Raw genomic sequence first — 18,917 nt, 5'->3', positions numbered from 1 at the left:
TAATTTGGTTGTGTTGGTAAACTTATCCCCAAGGTAATCGATAGGTATATCTTTGAATTACTATAGTTCTATTGCTTTAAAGTGATTGCATTGCCTCTTGTTCTTTTAATTCTTTTGTAATCCTTGCCAACTCCTCCCTCACAGAATCACCATTGGGATCGTTCATGTCCATCCTCTTTATTTCTCGGCCAGACTCGTTGTACTCTATGACCACCGATCCATTGACTGGGCCATTGTATGATGTAAAATAACCTTCAACTTTGACCTCTCCAATGTTTGATGGATCATCTCCAAAAGATTCAACTGCACTACCACCCTTTCGACCAACCATATTTTTGATGCTTTTGAGCTTCTTGAAACAATAGAGAACCAAGAGATTGAAATGATGGAACAAGAGCATCTTGCATTGATGGTTCTTTTACAATGACAACCACTTGCATCCCTATAGAGAGATCGCGTTGACATCTGTAATAAACTTGTCATATTGTTCTGGTGTCTGGGATAGTTGTAAAAGTTAAATGGAAAGGCATCCAGTCCATACACGGGGTTGTACGGATCGAATACCCATAGATTGATACCAGAGTCTATGTATTTACCATTCACGTGGGTACAGTTGCCACCTTCATAATCAAATTGTGATTGTGTCTTGCTCAATGTTACCAGTGTTACGTCGATAGTGATAATTTCTGTTGATGTTGTTGTTATTGCTGAGTGAGTTGAGCTGGACTGTGTTAAGTTCATGATTGTTGTTTAGAAGTCAATGATCGTGTGAATGCAAAAAAATATCGCAGTGCGATAAATAAATGAAAATTAATTGGTAATAATACCATGACCAGTTGATTTATAATTATTATTAAATGTAGTAGTCTATATATATATTATATAGCAATGTAAGGTATAGGGTTAGACCCAAACCATATGATCAGTCTATTGAAAGAGTTTAATTATCCATGGTAGCATTAATTATTAATTAATTATATTAAAAAAAGATTACATCTTTTGTTGGTACTCGAGTCTAATCAACACAGATTTGTCTGTTTGAACCTATTCCTTTATATATTATCATTTACACCTTGAGATGTAGTAATCTTTCCAAAAGACTGTGTCCGACATTGACTGATGCCATTATCAAGGTAAGATCTTGATCAAGATCTTGGTGATTATTATTATTATTGTTGATTTTGCTTAATCCTCTTTGTTTAGATTGTAGTTATAGATATCTTTAAAAGGAAAAAGAATCTAGGTACAACTCGGCAACACCAATCCATTTGATGGTGTTTGGATTGATAGCAATAGCAAGAACATTAAAATGATGTCATTTGGTTCATTTGATCCAAATAATCCACCATATCTACCAATGGTCAATACACTGTCATTGATCTTCAAGCCTATTATGACTCTACTCTTGGACAATACGCATTTGAATCATCCGTCTCTTTTGCAGGATCCTGTGTTAGCAATGCCACCATCTCTACTGTCGTCATTTTTGGTGTCTCTGAACCTGTATCCAGTGTATATGTTGATGGCATTCCAAGTACCGCCTATACCTATACCGCTGAATACCAATCACTCTCTATTAATAACCTTGTCCAATCAATCACTTCTACTAATCTTATCACTTGGAATTAATCTCGTTGAAAAAATAAAATAAAATATAAATATTCATTTTATCACAAGTGCTACCTTGGTCTTGCCGCCAAATTTTTATTGTTTTTTTTTAAAAAATAAACTCTGTCGAGATCTTCATGGTTTGAGAGGCCATTGTCAAAAGTTGAAGGCTGTGAACAGGGGGCTGAAGGAGCTCAAAGGGGTGCCTTTTGATGATGGCCATCCACAAAAACAGTTTTTTCTTGGGGCGATATATATTTATCATGGGCCAAATCATTCTGTGCATAGACTCTTTATTATATTGGTTCATTGTGCCCCCCTCTACCCTCATTAATAGACTGGTGATTGCTCGGGCATGATTAAATCAACCAACAATACATTTTAGCTTTTGTAATTTTTTTTTTTTTTTAGTTTCTTTCTCTCCTATTGTACCTTGCCACCTTGGGTCAAAGAGGAGAGATGTTACAAAAAATAGAAAAGAGAGAGAGATAGTATTAGAACGTTTGTATAAATATATATATCAATGACAAATATATTAAAAACTAAAAAATCAGCTGCTATTATTAAAGAAAGGAACCAGAGATTAAGAGTACTTTCAACACAACCCAAAAAGATGGTAGCTGCTGACATACCAATTAAAAAGGAGAAAAAGGTATCTCCAACATCAGAAACATCTGCATCCTCTCGTGAAGTTCCAAAAGGTTTCGACATGATGGAATGTTTTACAAAAAAAAAAAGTAATTACTTTTATATTTAAATATGATAATACCAAATTTCGACACAATCAAATCAAACGTTTTTTTTACTTACAATGTTTTTGTATCTCTCTCGACTCTGATAATATTATTTTTATTTTATAAATAGATCACCTTAGTAAATCGGATGTGGGCAAATGTGCTAAAATCGGTTCCCAATATTATCTCATTGTCAACGAGTACTGGCTCGGGTTATTAGCAGACCACCTGGCTTCCATGAAAAAGGGCTCCTCCTACCTAGGTCCATATCACACTTACCTCTCAGAGTGTATCAAGAAGTTCTCGATCGAGCTGCACCTGTTGGACGGCCATCCCTTTTTAAGAGGCAAGATCATATGCTGTGGCATTTTCAGAGACCCCAACCAATCAATCTTCCCCGCCTATCCACGCGTCATGGCTGAATGCGTTCGTCGATGCATCCTATCCCTCCATCCAGAACGTTGCCTTCGAAGATCTATCCCAATGTATGTCTCTTACCCTGAAATGGGGAGGGTTTGCCTCGATGTATCCTATTTAATGAAGAGATGCCAGCTGCCAACACCCGAACATTCAGATGCAATTGATGATCCTCTTTCGGGCATTTGCCACGAAAGAAGGAGTGACATTGACATAGCCAGAGCCATGGCAAACCAAATGAATTCGGGTCAAGAGGGTGAAGAGGAGGAGGAGGAGGAGGAGGAGGAAGAGGAAGAGGAAGATGAAGAAGAAGAGGAGGAGGAGGACGAAGAGGAGGAAAAGGAAAAACCTCAACCCAAGAATGAAAATAATCCACTCCTTCAAATGCAACAACAATTCCTTCAAATGCAACAACAAATTGCCCAACTCACAACTAATCTGAATCACCAACTTCAAATTAATCAACAACAACTCCACCAATTTAATCTACAACCTCAACAACAACCTCAACAACAACAACAACAACATGCTGACCAACATCAATATAATCAATTCAGCCAAATGCCAATGACTTGGTGACAAACAGCGCATTGTTTGTCCTCGTGATCTTAATATTTGTTCATTCATCTCTGAAATTGTAAACAATTAATTTAAATACCAATAAATTATAATTCTATTTTGATCAACACAAACAATCATTTGTGATCTTGAGTATCTTCAGGTAACCCTGGCTCGATTTCGAACATATATTTTTTTGAGCCCAATGTTCTGAGGCGATATATATCGCCCCAAAATTTTTTCAATTTGCCCTCGACTAGTTCGTGATCAACAACAATCTATCATTGAGATGTTTTCAAGTACATACAGATTGTTTTTTTAGTTTTATTATTTTATTATAGACTTATTTGTTCATAATATTGGACATTAATCAACAATATTATAGAAACGTTAAAACGATGCAACAAAAAAATAGTTTAAAAACACTTACAATACAAAAAATAGTAAATGAACGCAATATGAGACAATCAACACCTCCAAAGGGATTTGATGTCGTGGAAGTAAAGTCATCGGGTTGGTTTACTCAAATATTTATACACACACACAGCTTGATCAATGACTAATATTGTTTATCTTCTTCTTCTTCTTCTTCATTCTTTTATTAAATATAGGGACATCAACGATAGCAGTATCAGATTTTGGCAAATGTATTAAAATCAAGAATATATATCATCTCATTGTCAATGAATCTTTACTAGTGATGCTCGCAGATCACTTGATCAAGCGTCCCAAGGTACGTGGCGTCGAGACGTACCTAGAGAAATGTATCAAGATATTCTCGATAGAGCTGCACGTGTTGGATGACCTTCCCTTTCTGTCAGGCCATATTGTGTGTACTGGTAAGTTTCAGTCTCCCGATCAATCTATATTCCCGGCCTACCCTAGTGTGATGGTCGAGTGCGCCCGTCGCTGTATATTGTCAATGCATGGCGACCGTTGTTGGAAAAGATCAGTCTCTCTCTATGTATGTTATCCCACATTCCGACGAACCTGCCAAGACCTCAACTACCTCAAGGAAAAGCGCCACATATCTCTTGCCGATCTTTCAAAGGACGATCCGCTCTACGGAATCTGCCGCGAGCGCGAGCCAGATACACCACTCTTTAAAGCCATCCACAACGATTTCCCCATTCCCACCAAAACACAAGATGATGAAGATGACCAAGACGAAGAAAATAGCGAGGACGATGATGATGATGATGATGATGATGACGAGGAAGAACAAGAGGACCAACAAGAAGAAACGAAAAAGAAAAAACGACCATCCAAACTATTAAAAACAAGCTCACCTAAACTTGCAGACAGCAAGACCAAAGATCCAGATCCAACAATAGAAACAACAACAACACCAACTGTAAATCAACAACTTATGGAAAGCAGTTCGATGATGCAATTTTTCCAACAACAATTTATTGCACTGCAAAGCCAAATCACCCAACAAATCACCCAACAAATATCAGAACAACAACGACTCCAAATCAACCAACAAATGTCAGACCATCAACGACTACAAATCAACCCTAACCACCAACCAAATCAATTGCCAGATCAACAAAGACTCACAGATCATCAACAACGACCTCAAATCAACTCTAATCACCAATCAAACCAATTACCTGATCAACAGCGACCACAAGCCAACCCTAATCACCAATCAAATCAAATGCCATATTCTCAACCAACACTTCCTCCACCAAGTTCCATACCGGTAAACCCCCTTCCTCCACGATACCCACCATACAATCACCATAGTTATCCACCACCACCACCACCACCATCAATCCCTACATCAGATGCACCCCATTACTCTCATCAACAATCGATACCTTTACTGCCACAAAGTAATCAACAAAATTTCAACAACAAACCTAGCCCACATTTTATTCAGCAATCACAACACCAACAACATCCTTTTGTTGACAAAAACATTCCAAAAGATAATTTACCAAAACATCATTATTATTAATAAAAATGTAGATGTCAAAGGATGTATAAAGTTTCACACAATGTAGACAAGAAAATGAAAATAGATATTATTATTATTACAGATGATGGTTTCACAATTCTCATTTTGAAGTTGAGATAATGGTCAATTGGAAGAAATCTCTTTTAATTGGATTGCTTTTGAAACTAGCAACTAAATAAATAAAAACTATAGTTTATTTAAAAAAACTATTTTTATTTTTAATCTAATTTGGCTGTGTTGGTAATTGTTGTTGTTGTTGGGAATTGATGATGGAATCAAACCTTTTCAAAAATTTGATTCAAATTGTTGGAACAATTGGGAAATTTGTGTTGCATCTAGATGTGCCAGATCTGGTTCAGGTTTTTTAGATACTGGAAGAGGAAGTGAAGGAGGAGTAGGAAATGAAGAAGAAGGAGAAGAAGAAGAAGGAGGTGGAATTATATTGGTGGTTTTTATAACTTTGGGTTGCATTTTACTCAAAACCTTTTGCATAGGTGGAGATGGAGGAGTAGGAGATCTTTTTTTGGTGTATTGTTTGTTTTCTTTATAATATTGTTCCTCCTCCTCTTTGTCGTCATACTCTTCTTCTTGATCATCATTTTCTTCTTCCTCTTCCTCTTCCTCTGAATCCTCTTCTTGTCCATCATGTCTTTGTTTAACCTTTGTAGAAGTATTATTGATTGCTTGCTCTAATGAAATTCTACGGTGTTGTTCTTGACAAATCCCAAATAGTGGATCTTGTTCAAAGGGAACGCTGATTTTGATGTGATCGAGTTCATTTAAAAAGTAGAGATCCTGGCAACATCGACGCAATGATGGGTAGGACACATAGAGAGAGATCTGACGTTTCCAAATCTTGTCTCCATAGAGGGGTAGAATGCAGCGTTGGGCTACCTCGGTCATTACACTGTGGTTGGCTGGGAATATTGAATGTTGGGGGAATCTCTCGAGCTTCCCCGTCCCTACGATTCGGCCAGAAAGAAAAGATATTCTATCTATACAGTGTAACCTAATGTGGAATTCTTTGGCGCATTTGTGTGTGGGTCGGGCGTTGGATCGCTGGCGTCCCAAAAAAGTTTACAAGCATTCGCCCTTGCAGGGCTCATTATATATTAAATAAGTTAAAATAGTTAATTTATTTTTAGAAATATATATTTTTATTGTATTTTATTATTTTTGAGAATTAATTATTAACTTTTAATATTTTGGATAGAATTATAAAGGTTAAAAAAGTTAAGATTATTTTAGAAAAATAGAAAAATATTGGTTTGATTTTAGATTTTGGATTATAAATTCATAATTTTAACCATAATTGGATTGAAATTATATGCAAACATAGCTCATAGAAAATGGATCAATGGAAAAAGATTGGTTGGCATCACAAGGTATTCCACTTCCATCACTATTTTGGATTATCAATTGTCCATCTAACATACAACAGATTCTACATGGATGAATAAATAAAGTTGGAGATTGTTTTTGGTATGTTGACACTGTGACTATTTGAATATTGGGAGGTCTAAATCTTTCAGGAATAAAAACATCAGTATATACTTCTGAAGCTGTAGTTTGCATTGTCAAGGTTGGAGGTGAATCAACACAGAGTGTAACCAGTTTACCAATTCTTACGATATGGATTTGGTTGTATGAATAGACATACAAAGTTGAAATATAACATGGATTGGATGATAAACGAGAATGCTTTAGTGAGAGTGGTTCTAGCAATTACAATAGACAAAACATTGATTATCAATGTTGTATGTAATAGGTTGAATGTTATTGTCATCATAGAATGTTGGTATATTAAATATAAATTGCTGTTATCGTTCAAAGTTGAGCTGAATATATAGGACCTCTATCTATAATAGAAGACTACCCTCTTTAGTAGTACTAATCTTTGTTCACATAAGACAAAGTATCCATCACAACAACATCATGTTTTCTATTATCTCACGGCATCTCTTTTAATCATAACATGTATAATGCCAAGACAATAACAGAAATTGCATCACAAAGCGATTTCAAACGATGGTCAGCAAAACAAGTAAAAGAATGGGCTACAAAAGAAGTTCAAGTAAGAGAAGAATATGCCCAGATGCTTCTTGATAATGATGTAGATGGAGAAAGTATCGCAGTGTTTACAGAGGCTGATTTTAGTAAATGTGGCATAGTCGTAGCACCTGCAAAGAAGCTCTATCTGGCTGTTCAACAACTTTTAATTAAACAACAACAGCAGCAACAACAATCGCTATCGCATCAACACAGCAGCAGTAGAGGTAAGTAATGATAACTATGCATCTATCTTCTATTTAACCACTCATATTCGTCTTGCACATGATTGTCATTCGTCAGATTCCCCCACCACCCCATCATGATACTCTTTGCTTTACTTTAGTTACTGGTGGTGTTGTGGTTCAAGTCATCTGTTAATCACACCATCAACCCTAATATTAAAGTCTTGTGTTATCATCACTCACCCATTAGACATTCTAATGATTTTTATTTATATAAAATAAAACCACCATTTTTTTAATAATTATAATATAATATTTTTTTTTCTTGGAGTCTGATGATAGAAGCACCATACCGCAGAATCAGCAGCAGCAGTGTTATTATGTATTTCTGATACCTTTTATTTGTTCTTTTTTTTTGCCATTTATTCATATATTTCATATTTATCTATTCATCAGTTAAAGAGACACCAGTATCTTGTACATATATATTCATTCCCTCTCTTTTTTCACTCCTAGTATTTTAATTTATAAATATATATCCGCCATATAACATTCCTTACCACATTTGCTCATTTATTGCCTTTTTATCCTTATTTCTTTGACATTAATTCATATATTATCTCTTGTACTCTAACACTCAACCACCAAAAGAAGAACAAATGTCTGGCACTCGTAAGTTATATTTGGAACAAAAATAGTTATTAATAAGAAATTGACCATTTTTTTTGTTTCAGACAATCCCAACCCTATACAGGACAAATCAAAGACTTGGGAACAGTGGAATATTGAAGAAGTGTATGGATGGGCAAAAAATCAATCCGATGGGGAGGACTATGCTCAAGCATTGAAAGATCAATCCATCAAAGGGCAGTTTTTGAAAAATCTTACCTTTGCAAGATTAACTCAGTCAGACGGTCCCTATAAATTCAAAGATGGTTCTGCCTATTCTCTTCTTGAATCAATCGAAAAGCTCACGAAAAGTATGTACAAATTAATCCCAAATCAATATGTGTGTGTGGACACTAAATTTCCTCTCTTTTTTTTTTTGTTAGGTACTCCAGCCGATGCTCCTCAAGGTAATATAAACACAATTTTATTCATATTTCATTAAATTTATATTTTATCAACAACTTTTGTTTCCATTTTAACATTCCATCGGATATTGCACTACATTCTCCTCTTTCAACTATTACCTTTTTTTCACCCATCTCCTTTCCTTTTGACCACTTGACACTTGCCTCATTATTGGCCAGTCTATTTCTTACACCAACCAAACACCATCACCAATCAATGCACCACCCATCTCTTTCCTTTTAACCACTTTCGAACCAACCAAACACTAAACATTTGCAATTTTGTTTTGTTTGTTCATATTTTATATCATCGACCTTTTGTTCATTGATATATTTATAATCCTTTGATCCAAATCAAATACCATTGCCCATTCACCAAGCTACACTCACTCTTTATCACTCGACAACCTTTTATTTTTATCAACCATCTCCTTTTCCATCTTATCCACTACTTTTGTCAAACATACCTAATTGCTACACCAACCAATCACCATCATTCAAATCTAGTCATTTTGTTTTGTTTGTTTGTTCTCACATTACAGGCCTTCACTTGCCTCAGTGTTGTTGGTCAATCCATTTCCAACCATTCCTAATATTATCAACCAGTATTAATATCACTGGACACTCAAAACCTCTACCTTTTATTAGTTTGTTTCACTCACCTATCCGGTTAACAACACTTCCTATATCCATCAAATAATTAAAAATCACTATCATTGCTCCTCTTTTTTGCACCATTTCTTTTGATTATCTTTTTTTTTTCATTACCAATGCACCACCCATCTCTTTCCTTTTAACCACTTGCTTCATTGTTGTACAACCAAACATTTGTCATTTAGTTTTGCTTGTTCATCTTTACATATCATTGACCTCTTGTGTTCGTTGATATATTTATAATCCTTTGATCCAAATCAAATACCATTGTCCATTCACCAAGCTACACCACTCTCTATCGCTCTACATCCTTTTATTTTTATCACCCATCTCTTTTTCCATCTTATCCACTACTTTTGTCAAACATACCTAATTGCTACACCAACCAATCACCATCATTCAAATCTAGTCATTTTGTTTTGCTTTGTTTGCTCTCATATTACAGGCCCTTCACTTGCCTCATTGTTGTTGGTCAATCCATCTCCAACCGTTCCTAATATTATCAACCAATCACCATTAATATCACTGGCTATATTCACTAAAATCCCTCCACCTTTTGTTTGTTGGTTTGATTCACATCCAGTGGACAATACTTTCTTGTTTCATCAGATAATAAAAAATCACTATCATTGCTCCTCTTTTTAAGCCATTTCTGTTGATTATCTTTTGGTTTTTATTCATCAATGCACCACCCAGCTCTTTTAATCTATTCATTACCAATTACCCATCTTTTCCTTTTACCCACTTGCCCCATTGTACTTCTAACCATTGTCGAACCAACCAAACACTAAACATTTGCCTCATTGTTGTTGGTCAATCCATCTCCAACCATTCCTAATATAATTATAATTATTATATCAACCAATCACCATTCATATTTCTATCAGATGTTACAATCACTATCATTGCTCCTCTTTTTAAACCATTTCTTGTTGATTATCTTTTGGTTTTCATTATCCCCACTCCCATCTCTTTTCCCTTTTAACCACTTGCCTCATCTCCACATAGGCAACAATTTTAAATACATTTCATTTACCTTTACTGCAATATATCTAACCATTCTTTGTTTTCTTTTTCTTTTTCTTTTATTTCTTGTTGCAAACCTTTTAGTGTCTGAAAAGAGAATACTCGAATTCCTGGAGTGCCAAGGCAACAAAAAAAAAAAAAAAGTCATTGTTGGTGAACAATGTAAGTCAAACGATCAATAATAACTAGTGTTTTACTAATTTCTTGCTTTCTTAGTATACTATCAAGATCAGGAAATAGTTGAAACTGTAAAGAAGCGAAGAGTTATTGGATACTTCAATAGTTCAGGGGGAGCATACTCTATCCCTGAAGACTCTTTTTCAAAGTCAATCCACAAAGGCAGATTTTCCTTTAATGAAAAACAAGTCAAGATTGTGGACAGAGGCATCTCAAAAAAGCTTCAAGACTTCATTTCCTCTTCTGCCAGAGATTGCAAGAGAGGGGTGTACATACAAGGTCCACAAGGATTCGGAAAATCTCATTCAATCTATCAAGCAGTATATCTGCTTCGACTGAAGCCCAAAAACATCGTGATATATATCCCTGATTGCCAGGGATGGGCAGAATCGAACAATGCCTATTCATTCCTGATATCCTCAATGGTTCATGCTGCCTCATTTGCCCAAGACTCTACACTCTCTAATTTTTTGTGTAGCCAGACTATTCCACAATCACTTGCTTCATTGAAAGAACTCATCACCCAGGCCACAAAATTGTGGTTGGATGCTGAACATCAAGTGTATTGGGTTTTCGATCAACACAATGGCTTGACAGATTCACAAAGAAAAGAGTCCCCCTATTGCATCATTGAAAGCTATCTTGCTGGAGCTATGGAAACATATGGCCAAATGGTGGTTGTGTCGTCTGCATCAGCAAATAATAACTATTATTTCACAGTCGCTCATAAAGAATCTTGGCCTGTTTTCCAATTTTGTGATGGCTTCACCAAAGAAGAGTGTTTGGCATACTTGGGCATACATAATGTCATTGTGTCTGAAGATGACCTTGAAACTGTCAATCTTTATACAAACTTTATCCCGTAAGATAGGCTTCTTTTTATATTTATAACAAATAATCGCTAACCAACTTTGGTACTACTTTCTAGATTAGATCTGTCGATCTGGATCAAACAGTTGGAAGGACCTTTTTCCTCCAAAAAATACATCAACAACGATGATATCATCCTGTCACTCGACAATTTCGATGCTGCAAGATCCGCACAAATCGGGCCATTAGACATTTTCTATCGCAAAGAATACTTACAGGACCCAGAAGACCTAAAATCTTTTACCAGATCAGTAGTAGCAATGGCATTAAAGGTATAGTATTTATTTAAAAATATTCATCGTACGATATTTATATTTACCTGATTCTCTATTAGATTCCTATTGAACCCCCACACTTCATTAACCAACAACTTATGTTTGTCAAAGACAAACATGTTTATGGTATTACAAAAGTAGCGGAAAGTATACTTGAGGAGCGTTATATGGGTTCTGTTGTGTATAAAGAGTTACTCGATCATTTTTATAACCTTATTTTCAGAAACAGTTTGGAGTTTACAGAGGATCTCCGCGGCAGAGTTGTAGAGAAATACATTATTGACTCTATTATTGAAGCAAAAGCTTTCAAAATATCATGTTCAAAGATGTTTTACAATATCGATTACAAAAAAGAGGAGAATGTGACAAAACTTTTATCAACTGGGATGGACTGGCAAGGTCTTGAAGCACAGAAACTCAAAACAGACAAACTCAAAGCTTACCGTTGGGGTTCACCATATAACGAGATTATCGTACCATCGGCCTCCAACTTTCCACATGTTGACTTCTTCTTGTGGACGGACCTGTCCTCACTGCATGTCAGGTCACCGTTGCGGCTACACACAAGAACGAATGGGAGGATTCCGAAATATTTGGTTTAATTAAAAGAATGTTACCCCCAGGTACCAAAACAAACTTTTTGTGGATAGCCGATCGACGTTTAAATGTCAACAAAGAATCTTTCAATAACCAGTTTATTGTATATTTGGACGAGATAACCAACAACAACAACAATTTGAAACTTCTCGATTTTTTTGTTTCAAAGAGTGAATAGATATTGGTATTAATTGGTGGACCAAATTTAAATAAATTATTGAATCAACAAGAAGTAGAACCAATATAAGTGGGTTGAAAGTGTGGCGCTTCAAATCAATGGATTTTGAAGCAGTGTGGATGGAAGTGCTATATTATTATTATTTTTTGGGGAAGCGGTGTATCAATAATCAATGGATTATTAAAAGTGGTGGACCAACATCGATTCATTCAACAGTGGTTGGGAAAACGGACCGCCTCTAATCATTCGTGCCAAAGTTCTTCATTGTATCAAGTAAAAAGCAATGGAACTTTGTTAATATTTAAGTTTATTTAATTTTATGAAAAGAATCATGATAGCTATGGTTGATCTATCACAAAATAATACAAATAAAGATTAATATTATATTAATCAAACTTGATTCTTTAAAATGGTATACCATTGTATCTATTAATAGCAAACCACATGTTTGATGCTTGATCAATAACTTTGTTTACTTTATGATAGCGAAATTTTGAGATTAATTATTCTATCATAAAGACCTTTGATCTTCCACCAATCTTTTGTTGCTGTTCTGTTTGTTTTGCTTGATTTACTTGATTTGCTTGAATTGTTCTTTCCAATTCCAAAAGATTCTTTTCTTTCATTTCATTGTTCATATCTATAATTGATTGTAATTGTTCATCTATTTGTCTTGTATTTTCATACTTGCCTTCCAATTCTTGTATTCTCTTTTCTGTCAACTTTTGATTGTAAAGTATTTCCATTGATCTATCATCTTTTTCTTGTCTTCTCTTTAATTTCTCCTCCTTTGCTTCAAACAACATTGACAATCTCTTTTCCAATTGATCAAATCTATCATTTTCTTTTTTTACTATTGGTATCTCTTGTTTTACTTGAATATCATCTTTTGTTAGATCAATAATCTTTTTCTTTGTTTCTTTATCCAATTCTTGTTGATTCTTGAGTACAGACTCTCTAAAGTTGGCATCCTGTATTGATTTGATCATGGCAACTTCATTTGGATTTGACCAAGCCAATACAGGGCTGCTTTCTTTAGAGAGTTGCTGTTGTTGTTTCCTCTCATCATCTAATGCTTCTCTAATCAACTTTCTAATCAATTTTTTATCATTCTTTTTTGATCTAATGTAAACTCTATCTACTCCATGTTGTATGTATCGTCCTCTTTTATCTTTTAATCTTAATGGTCTCTGTTTTTGCTTCTTACCTCCAATCATCATCTTGTATTATTATACAATATAATTATATTTAAAACTTCATAATCATTTTATTCTTTATAATATCTGATTCTTTAATACTATTTATAGGTTGTTGTTTTATCTCTTTCTCTACAACTTCATCATTTACAATTAAATTATTTTTTTGTTGATGAACATTTCAATGAGAGATTCCATTTTTTTATTCATTTGTTCAAAGTCTTTTTTATTATTATCTATTACTATTCTTTTCTTTTTAACAGTAGCTTTGTTGTTTATTCTTTTCTTTGTATTATCATTATCAGAATCATTATCCGAATCCGAATCACTATCATAGATTATAATTGATTTTTTCTCGCATCACGTGCTTTTTTTAGATTTAGAGCAGATGTAATTGATCTTTTATCTTTTTTTATATCTTGATCCATTCTCTTTATTATATATATATAGAGTAATTTATTATATTACTATTTTTACACTACTTTTATAATACTTTTTCACTACTTTATTTAAAGACAAAATAGCGACAGCAAATCACTTTTATTAGAGTAATAGTAAATTTTAATAATTTTATAATAATGTTTTACTAATTATATATAAAAGTATGTTGATTACACATAAAAAAATATTCTATATAAATTCACATAATAGAATCAGTGGTACTAATTCTAAATTTAAATATAATATTATATATTATCCTCAAGACAGATTTGACAGAGTTGCATAATTACAAGCGACAATACCAAAATCATTTTATACAGTTGGAAGAGGATTAAATACTTTTGAATTGATAGAAGATGATCAATCAACTATTATTTCTATCCCTGTTGGTAATTATTCAAGAAAATCATTGCAAGACACATTGGAAAAGCAATTGAATGCATTGTCACCAAACAATGTAAAGTATGCAATCGGTTGGCCGACATCACAACAACCAAATACTGGTAAATATATTTTTACTTGTGCATCAACAAGAGATATTCAACCAATCTTTTCTTTTACTAATCAATTATTTCGTCATTTAGGTTTTAATAAAGATTCAAAAAATCCATTCAAGAATAATATTTTGGAATCAACCAATGTAATCAACTTACAATCTGACAATGTATTGTTTATTCATTCAGATTTATGTAGCAATGGAGATGATGATATATTACAAGAGGTTTATTCTGCAGCTGGTAATGCAGATTTTTCAAATATTCATTGGCAAAACTATGATGTTGAATCATATAGTAAACAATTGGTATCAAATACAAAGACAAGCTTTACCATTTATTTGACAGATCAAGATGGAAATGAAGTAAATTTAAATGGTGTAAATATCAATCTGACATTGATTTTATTCAAACATAATGACATCTCACAATTGGTAAGAGAATATATAAATTATTTATTGGTTAAAGAAAAAGAATCATTAACAGTTGTTGATGAAATTTAATTTTAGATATATAGAATATATAGAATTAAAAAAATGGAACAAGCAATTTCAAATCAATTTGATTATCGACAAATGGTTGGATCAGGACCACAATATGAATACACTAGAGTATATCCTCAAGCTGGTGCAACTCAAACAACAGTTTATCAAGGAGGAAATGACACTATATTTGAAATACCACCAACCAAAGCATTCAATTTAAGTAGGTCATGGTTTTCATTTACATTTACATTACCTGCAACAAATAACAAGTTTGGATTTGTATTTACAGATTTTACTCCATTCTTTAGACAGATACAGGTATTTACAAGAGGTGGTACATATTTTATGGATCATACCAACTTTCATTTACATTTCTAAATGGTGACCAAGATCAACAAAAAATTAAATAATACACTCAACACTTTCAACTCTGCAGTAAATACAGCAAATCAATCTTATATTCCTTGTTATTCTTGTAACACTTTGGTAAATATGAATCCAAGATATGATGGCACTTCATGTGATAGAGCATTTACTGTACCAGACTATTTATCTTCAGGCTTTGCGGCCAATACAGCAGTTAATTTAAATGTAACCATTCCATTCAACGAATTATACGAATCCATTTTATCATTGGACAAGGATATTATGTTGAATGAAACATTATTGGTTAGATTTGTTTGGTCAGAATTACCAAATATTGGTTTTGGTGCAGATGCCTCTCTTACTCCCCAAACAAACCCAGTTGCTTTAACTGCTCCTGCTGGACCCAATGTACAAGGTATGGAAATACATTTAGCAGTTGAAAAGAGATTTGATATTATTCAAAATTTACAACGATTGCAAGCTCAGAAGGTTTCTCTTTACTTATTCCTTATTGTTATACTACAACAGCATCACTTACAGGTACAAATCAGCCGGTATCATTAAGATTAAATAGACTAAATGGTATTACTTTGGAAAGAATTTATCATAGTTTATTTGTTACTGCTTCAGTTGCAAACTCTGCCATCTACAACAACAATGTGGCTGCGACAAATTTGGAACATTTTTACACCAATATTAATAATACAAGGCGAATGCAATACGATTATTATCCAATTGTAAATGATGATTATAAAGCATTGCGAGACAAATTGATAGATTCAACAATTCAAACACCAAATATTCACAACTATAATTGGTGTTGGTTGGATAGATTTGATGATGGATCATTTGGTTTGTTAGATGAAAATATTGTTTCTGGTATTGATTTAAATCTAGGAGAGGTTAAATGGGATTTTATTGCATTTTTAAGTGTTGCAACCAATCTTACTCATCAATCAACTGTGGTATGTAAAAGAAGATTAGTTATTACTTCAAATGGATTGACATTAATGTAAATATTATTTATTCATTATTAAATAATATATAGGAAAATGAAATTCAACAAACAGACAATTATTAAAACAATCCCAATTAGTGGTATCATTCCTGGTGGTCATGCAAGGTTGATGGTTCAAATTAATTTAGATTTTGTTCCAGATCTTATTACATTAAAACTCTATAGTTTGGATGGAACACTTCATATTGGGGATGTGTACACAATTAGAACTTCATTGATTAGTGACAACAACCTTTTTTCCTTTTCAAAAATATCCACCACCAATTGTAATTTACATTTTACAAACAAAAGTGGAGCCATTATACAAGGAGCTTATTATTTTGAATGTGTGGATCAAAACAACAATTATTTGGAAAATGGATTGGAATTTGCAGCTGTATTTCAATTTACCAAATTTTAAATCAACATATATATAAAAATGATAAAGCTAACAAAAATCAATAATGTCATTGTGGAACCAATCAAATTACCACAACCACCAAAAAATGTAAAAGGATCAGAATTATTTAATCAATTAAATGCAAATATATTGGTATGTGCTCCAAAGAATAGTGGCAAGACTGTTGTTATTAAAAAGATTATAGATGAATGTACTAATAAACAAACCAATGTTTTAATTTTTTGTGCGACAGTTCACAATGATCATAGTTGGTTGGAAATTCAAAAAGATTTGGATAAAAGAGGAATAACATTTATGGCATTTACAAGTATTTATGATGACAAGGCAAATGTGTTGGAAGCATTTATTCAAAGTTTACAAGTAAAACCAAATGAAAATAGTAAATCATTGATATTGACCAATAATATTGTGGCAGAGAAATCATCATCAAAAAAAGAAGTGGCACCAGATTATTTAATTATTTTTGATGATTTATCAAATGAATTAAAAGATCCAAGTATTACCAAACTAATGAAGATTCAAAGACACTTTTCAACCAAGATTATTATTAGTACTCAATCATGGAAAGACACTTCATCACATATTCGAAAAGGTAATTTGGATTATGTTTTGCTATTTAAAAATATACCAACAGAAACATTAAAAATCATTTATGAAGAACTATCACTGACAATTCCTTTTAAATTATTTATAGAGATTTATTCATTTTCAACCAAAGAGAAATATCATTTTCTTTACACAAGTAGAAATGGAGATTATAGAAAGGATTTCAATTTACAACTGGAAATTAAAATATAGATTTAAATATATATAAAGAAAAAATGAGCAGAAGGGTATGGATTTCAAATGATGGAGCTTGTATTCACACAGGTTTGGGTGGCCAACAAGGAGATGGATTTGGAGATTGGTTTAAAAAAGCATACGACTTTGTAAAAGAAAACAAATTAATATCACGAGGAGCAAAGGCACTTGGTGATGCTGGTGTTCCTTATGCTAGCAAGATTGGAGAGGTTGCAGACAAATTGGGTTATGGAAAAAAACCAAGACGAAAAAGAACACAAGCTGGAGGAACGCAATATGGAATTAATGGTGGAGCCAAGAGAAAAAGAGGACCTAGAAAAAAGTAATATATTAAATATTGATTAACAATTAATATAAAAAGAAAAATGACAGCAAGATTTGTAGATTTATTAAATGAATTTGAAGATGTGGCCATTGGACAAGTTGATGAATTGACAATTACAGATCAACTGGTACTGGAAAACACAACAAATCAAATTATTTTTGGAGATTTGCAAGTAATTTTAAATGTAGATACAACATCACAATCTACAATAGACATACCAAGTATTGGATCAAAAAAGGTTGCTCAAGTGGTATTGACAGAAATAGATCAAACAATTAATGGACACAAGACATTTAGTGATAGTTTAAAAGTCGACAAATCAATTGAATCAAATGAAATGAAAACAAATACAATTACTCCTCAATCGGGTGTAGGTATTACTATTAATGGAACAACAACAGTAAATAATCTTGAAATAAATGGAAAGGTTAGCATGCAATTACTGGATATTGCCAACATAGAGTGTGAATCTCTTGCAACAAACAAAACTACTGGAGAAACAATTAATATTGCAGCAATCAAATCATTATTTATCAATGCACCATCTGTAGAAACAAACCAGTTATCATTTGTCAATCTAATTCCAGGTTATATTCCAACACCACTGGATTTCTATGAATATTATACGCACTGGGTTCAATTTAAATACAATCTATCTGGAGGATCATATGTTTATTCATACAACCAAATCCATATCGTAAGAATTGGTAAACTAGTTACACTGTGTGTTGATTCACCTCCAACCTTTACAATGCATGCAACAGCTCAAGCTTCAGAAGTATACACTGATATTATTATTCCTGAAAGATTTAGACCTCCCAATATTCAAATAGTCACAGTGTCAACATACCAAAAACAATCTCCAACTTTATTTATCCATCCATGTAGAATCTGTTGTATGTTAGATGGACAATTGATAATCCAAAATAGTGATGGAAGTGGAATACCTTGTGATGCCAACCAATCTTTTTCCATTGATCCATTTTCTATGAGCTATGTTTGCATATAATTTCAATCCAATTAT

General features: G+C 33.3%; 11 protein-coding genes across 11 annotated transcripts; 7 read left to right on the top strand and 4 right to left on the bottom strand.

The window, feature by feature from the left end:
• Positions 1-76: 76 nt before the first annotated feature.
• On the bottom strand, positions 77-741 carry DFA_12192 (uncharacterized protein; the record flags this gene model as incomplete). The annotated part of the gene is made up of 3 exons (XM_004353777.1): positions 77-288; positions 329-465; positions 542-741. The coding sequence occupies 3 exons, from the start codon at positions 739-741 to the stop codon at positions 77-79; spliced, it is 549 nt and encodes a 182-aa protein (XP_004353829.1).
• A 568-nt stretch (positions 742-1,309) lies between these two features.
• On the top strand, positions 1,310-1,629 carry DFA_12191 (uncharacterized protein; the record flags this gene model as incomplete). The annotated part of the gene is made up of 2 exons (XM_004353776.1): positions 1,310-1,322; positions 1,388-1,629. 2 exons carry the CDS (start codon positions 1,310-1,312, stop codon positions 1,627-1,629), a joined length of 255 nt encoding a protein of 84 aa, XP_004353828.1.
• Positions 1,630-2,131: 502 nt separating this feature from the next.
• On the top strand, positions 2,132-3,338 carry DFA_12190 (uncharacterized protein; the record flags this gene model as incomplete). Its single annotated transcript, XM_004353775.1, has 3 exons — positions 2,132-2,345; positions 2,473-2,631; positions 2,689-3,338. The coding sequence occupies 3 exons, from the start codon at positions 2,132-2,134 to the stop codon at positions 3,336-3,338; spliced, it is 1,023 nt and encodes a 340-aa protein (XP_004353827.1).
• A 437-nt stretch (positions 3,339-3,775) lies between these two features.
• DFA_12189 (uncharacterized protein) lies at positions 3,776-4,121 on the top strand (the record flags this gene model as incomplete). The annotated part of the gene is made up of 3 exons (XM_004353774.1): positions 3,776-3,834; positions 3,929-3,964; positions 4,016-4,121. The coding sequence occupies 3 exons, from the start codon at positions 3,776-3,778 to the stop codon at positions 4,119-4,121; spliced, it is 201 nt and encodes a 66-aa protein (XP_004353826.1).
• An 85-nt stretch (positions 4,122-4,206) lies between these two features.
• Positions 4,207-5,329, top strand: DFA_12188 (uncharacterized protein; the record flags this gene model as incomplete). Its single annotated transcript, XM_004353773.1, has 3 exons — positions 4,207-4,281; positions 4,501-5,158; positions 5,295-5,329. 3 exons carry the CDS (start codon positions 4,207-4,209, stop codon positions 5,327-5,329), a joined length of 768 nt encoding a protein of 255 aa, XP_004353825.1.
• A 77-nt stretch (positions 5,330-5,406) lies between these two features.
• On the bottom strand, positions 5,407-6,186 carry DFA_12187 (uncharacterized protein; the record flags this gene model as incomplete). The annotated part of the gene is made up of 2 exons (XM_004353772.1): positions 5,407-5,454; positions 5,656-6,186. The coding sequence occupies 2 exons, from the start codon at positions 6,184-6,186 to the stop codon at positions 5,407-5,409; spliced, it is 579 nt and encodes a 192-aa protein (XP_004353824.1).
• A 420-nt stretch (positions 6,187-6,606) lies between these two features.
• DFA_12186 (uncharacterized protein) lies at positions 6,607-7,069 on the bottom strand (the record flags this gene model as incomplete). The annotated part of the gene is made up of 2 exons (XM_004353771.1): positions 6,607-6,984; positions 7,013-7,069. The coding sequence occupies 2 exons, from the start codon at positions 7,067-7,069 to the stop codon at positions 6,607-6,609; spliced, it is 435 nt and encodes a 144-aa protein (XP_004353823.1).
• A 189-nt stretch (positions 7,070-7,258) lies between these two features.
• On the top strand, positions 7,259-12,367 carry DFA_12185 (uncharacterized protein; the record flags this gene model as incomplete). The annotated part of the gene is made up of 9 exons (XM_004353770.1): positions 7,259-7,559; positions 8,252-8,497; positions 8,570-8,593; positions 9,654-9,806; positions 10,487-11,309; positions 11,565-11,589; positions 11,652-11,773; positions 11,816-12,127; positions 12,202-12,367. 9 exons carry the CDS (start codon positions 7,259-7,261, stop codon positions 12,365-12,367), a joined length of 2,172 nt encoding a protein of 723 aa, XP_004353822.1.
• A 503-nt stretch (positions 12,368-12,870) lies between these two features.
• On the bottom strand, positions 12,871-13,587 carry DFA_12184 (uncharacterized protein; the record flags this gene model as incomplete). The annotated part of the gene is made up of 1 exon (XM_004353769.1): positions 12,871-13,587. The coding sequence occupies one exon, from the start codon at positions 13,585-13,587 to the stop codon at positions 12,871-12,873; it is 717 nt and encodes a 238-aa protein (XP_004353821.1).
• A 580-nt stretch (positions 13,588-14,167) lies between these two features.
• Positions 14,168-16,430, top strand: DFA_12183 (uncharacterized protein; the record flags this gene model as incomplete). The annotated part of the gene is made up of 6 exons (XM_004353768.1): positions 14,168-14,222; positions 14,325-14,878; positions 15,008-15,301; positions 15,374-15,764; positions 15,836-16,314; positions 16,398-16,430. The coding sequence occupies 6 exons, from the start codon at positions 14,168-14,170 to the stop codon at positions 16,428-16,430; spliced, it is 1,806 nt and encodes a 601-aa protein (XP_004353820.1).
• A 355-nt stretch (positions 16,431-16,785) lies between these two features.
• Positions 16,786-18,902, top strand: DFA_12182 (uncharacterized protein; the record flags this gene model as incomplete). Its single annotated transcript, XM_004353767.1, has 3 exons — positions 16,786-17,359; positions 17,584-17,890; positions 17,930-18,902. The coding sequence occupies 3 exons, from the start codon at positions 16,786-16,788 to the stop codon at positions 18,900-18,902; spliced, it is 1,854 nt and encodes a 617-aa protein (XP_004353819.1).
• Positions 18,903-18,917: the final 15 nt, after the last annotated feature.

Source organism: Cavenderia fasciculata, assembly GCF_000203815.1.
Source record: "Cavenderia fasciculata unplaced genomic scaffold Scf_EUAJFUG02HR96I-5, whole genome shotgun sequence".
NCBI lineage: Eukaryota > Evosea > Eumycetozoa > Acytosteliales > Cavenderiaceae > Cavenderia > Cavenderia fasciculata.
This window is presented reverse-complemented; position numbering and strand designations above follow the sequence as displayed.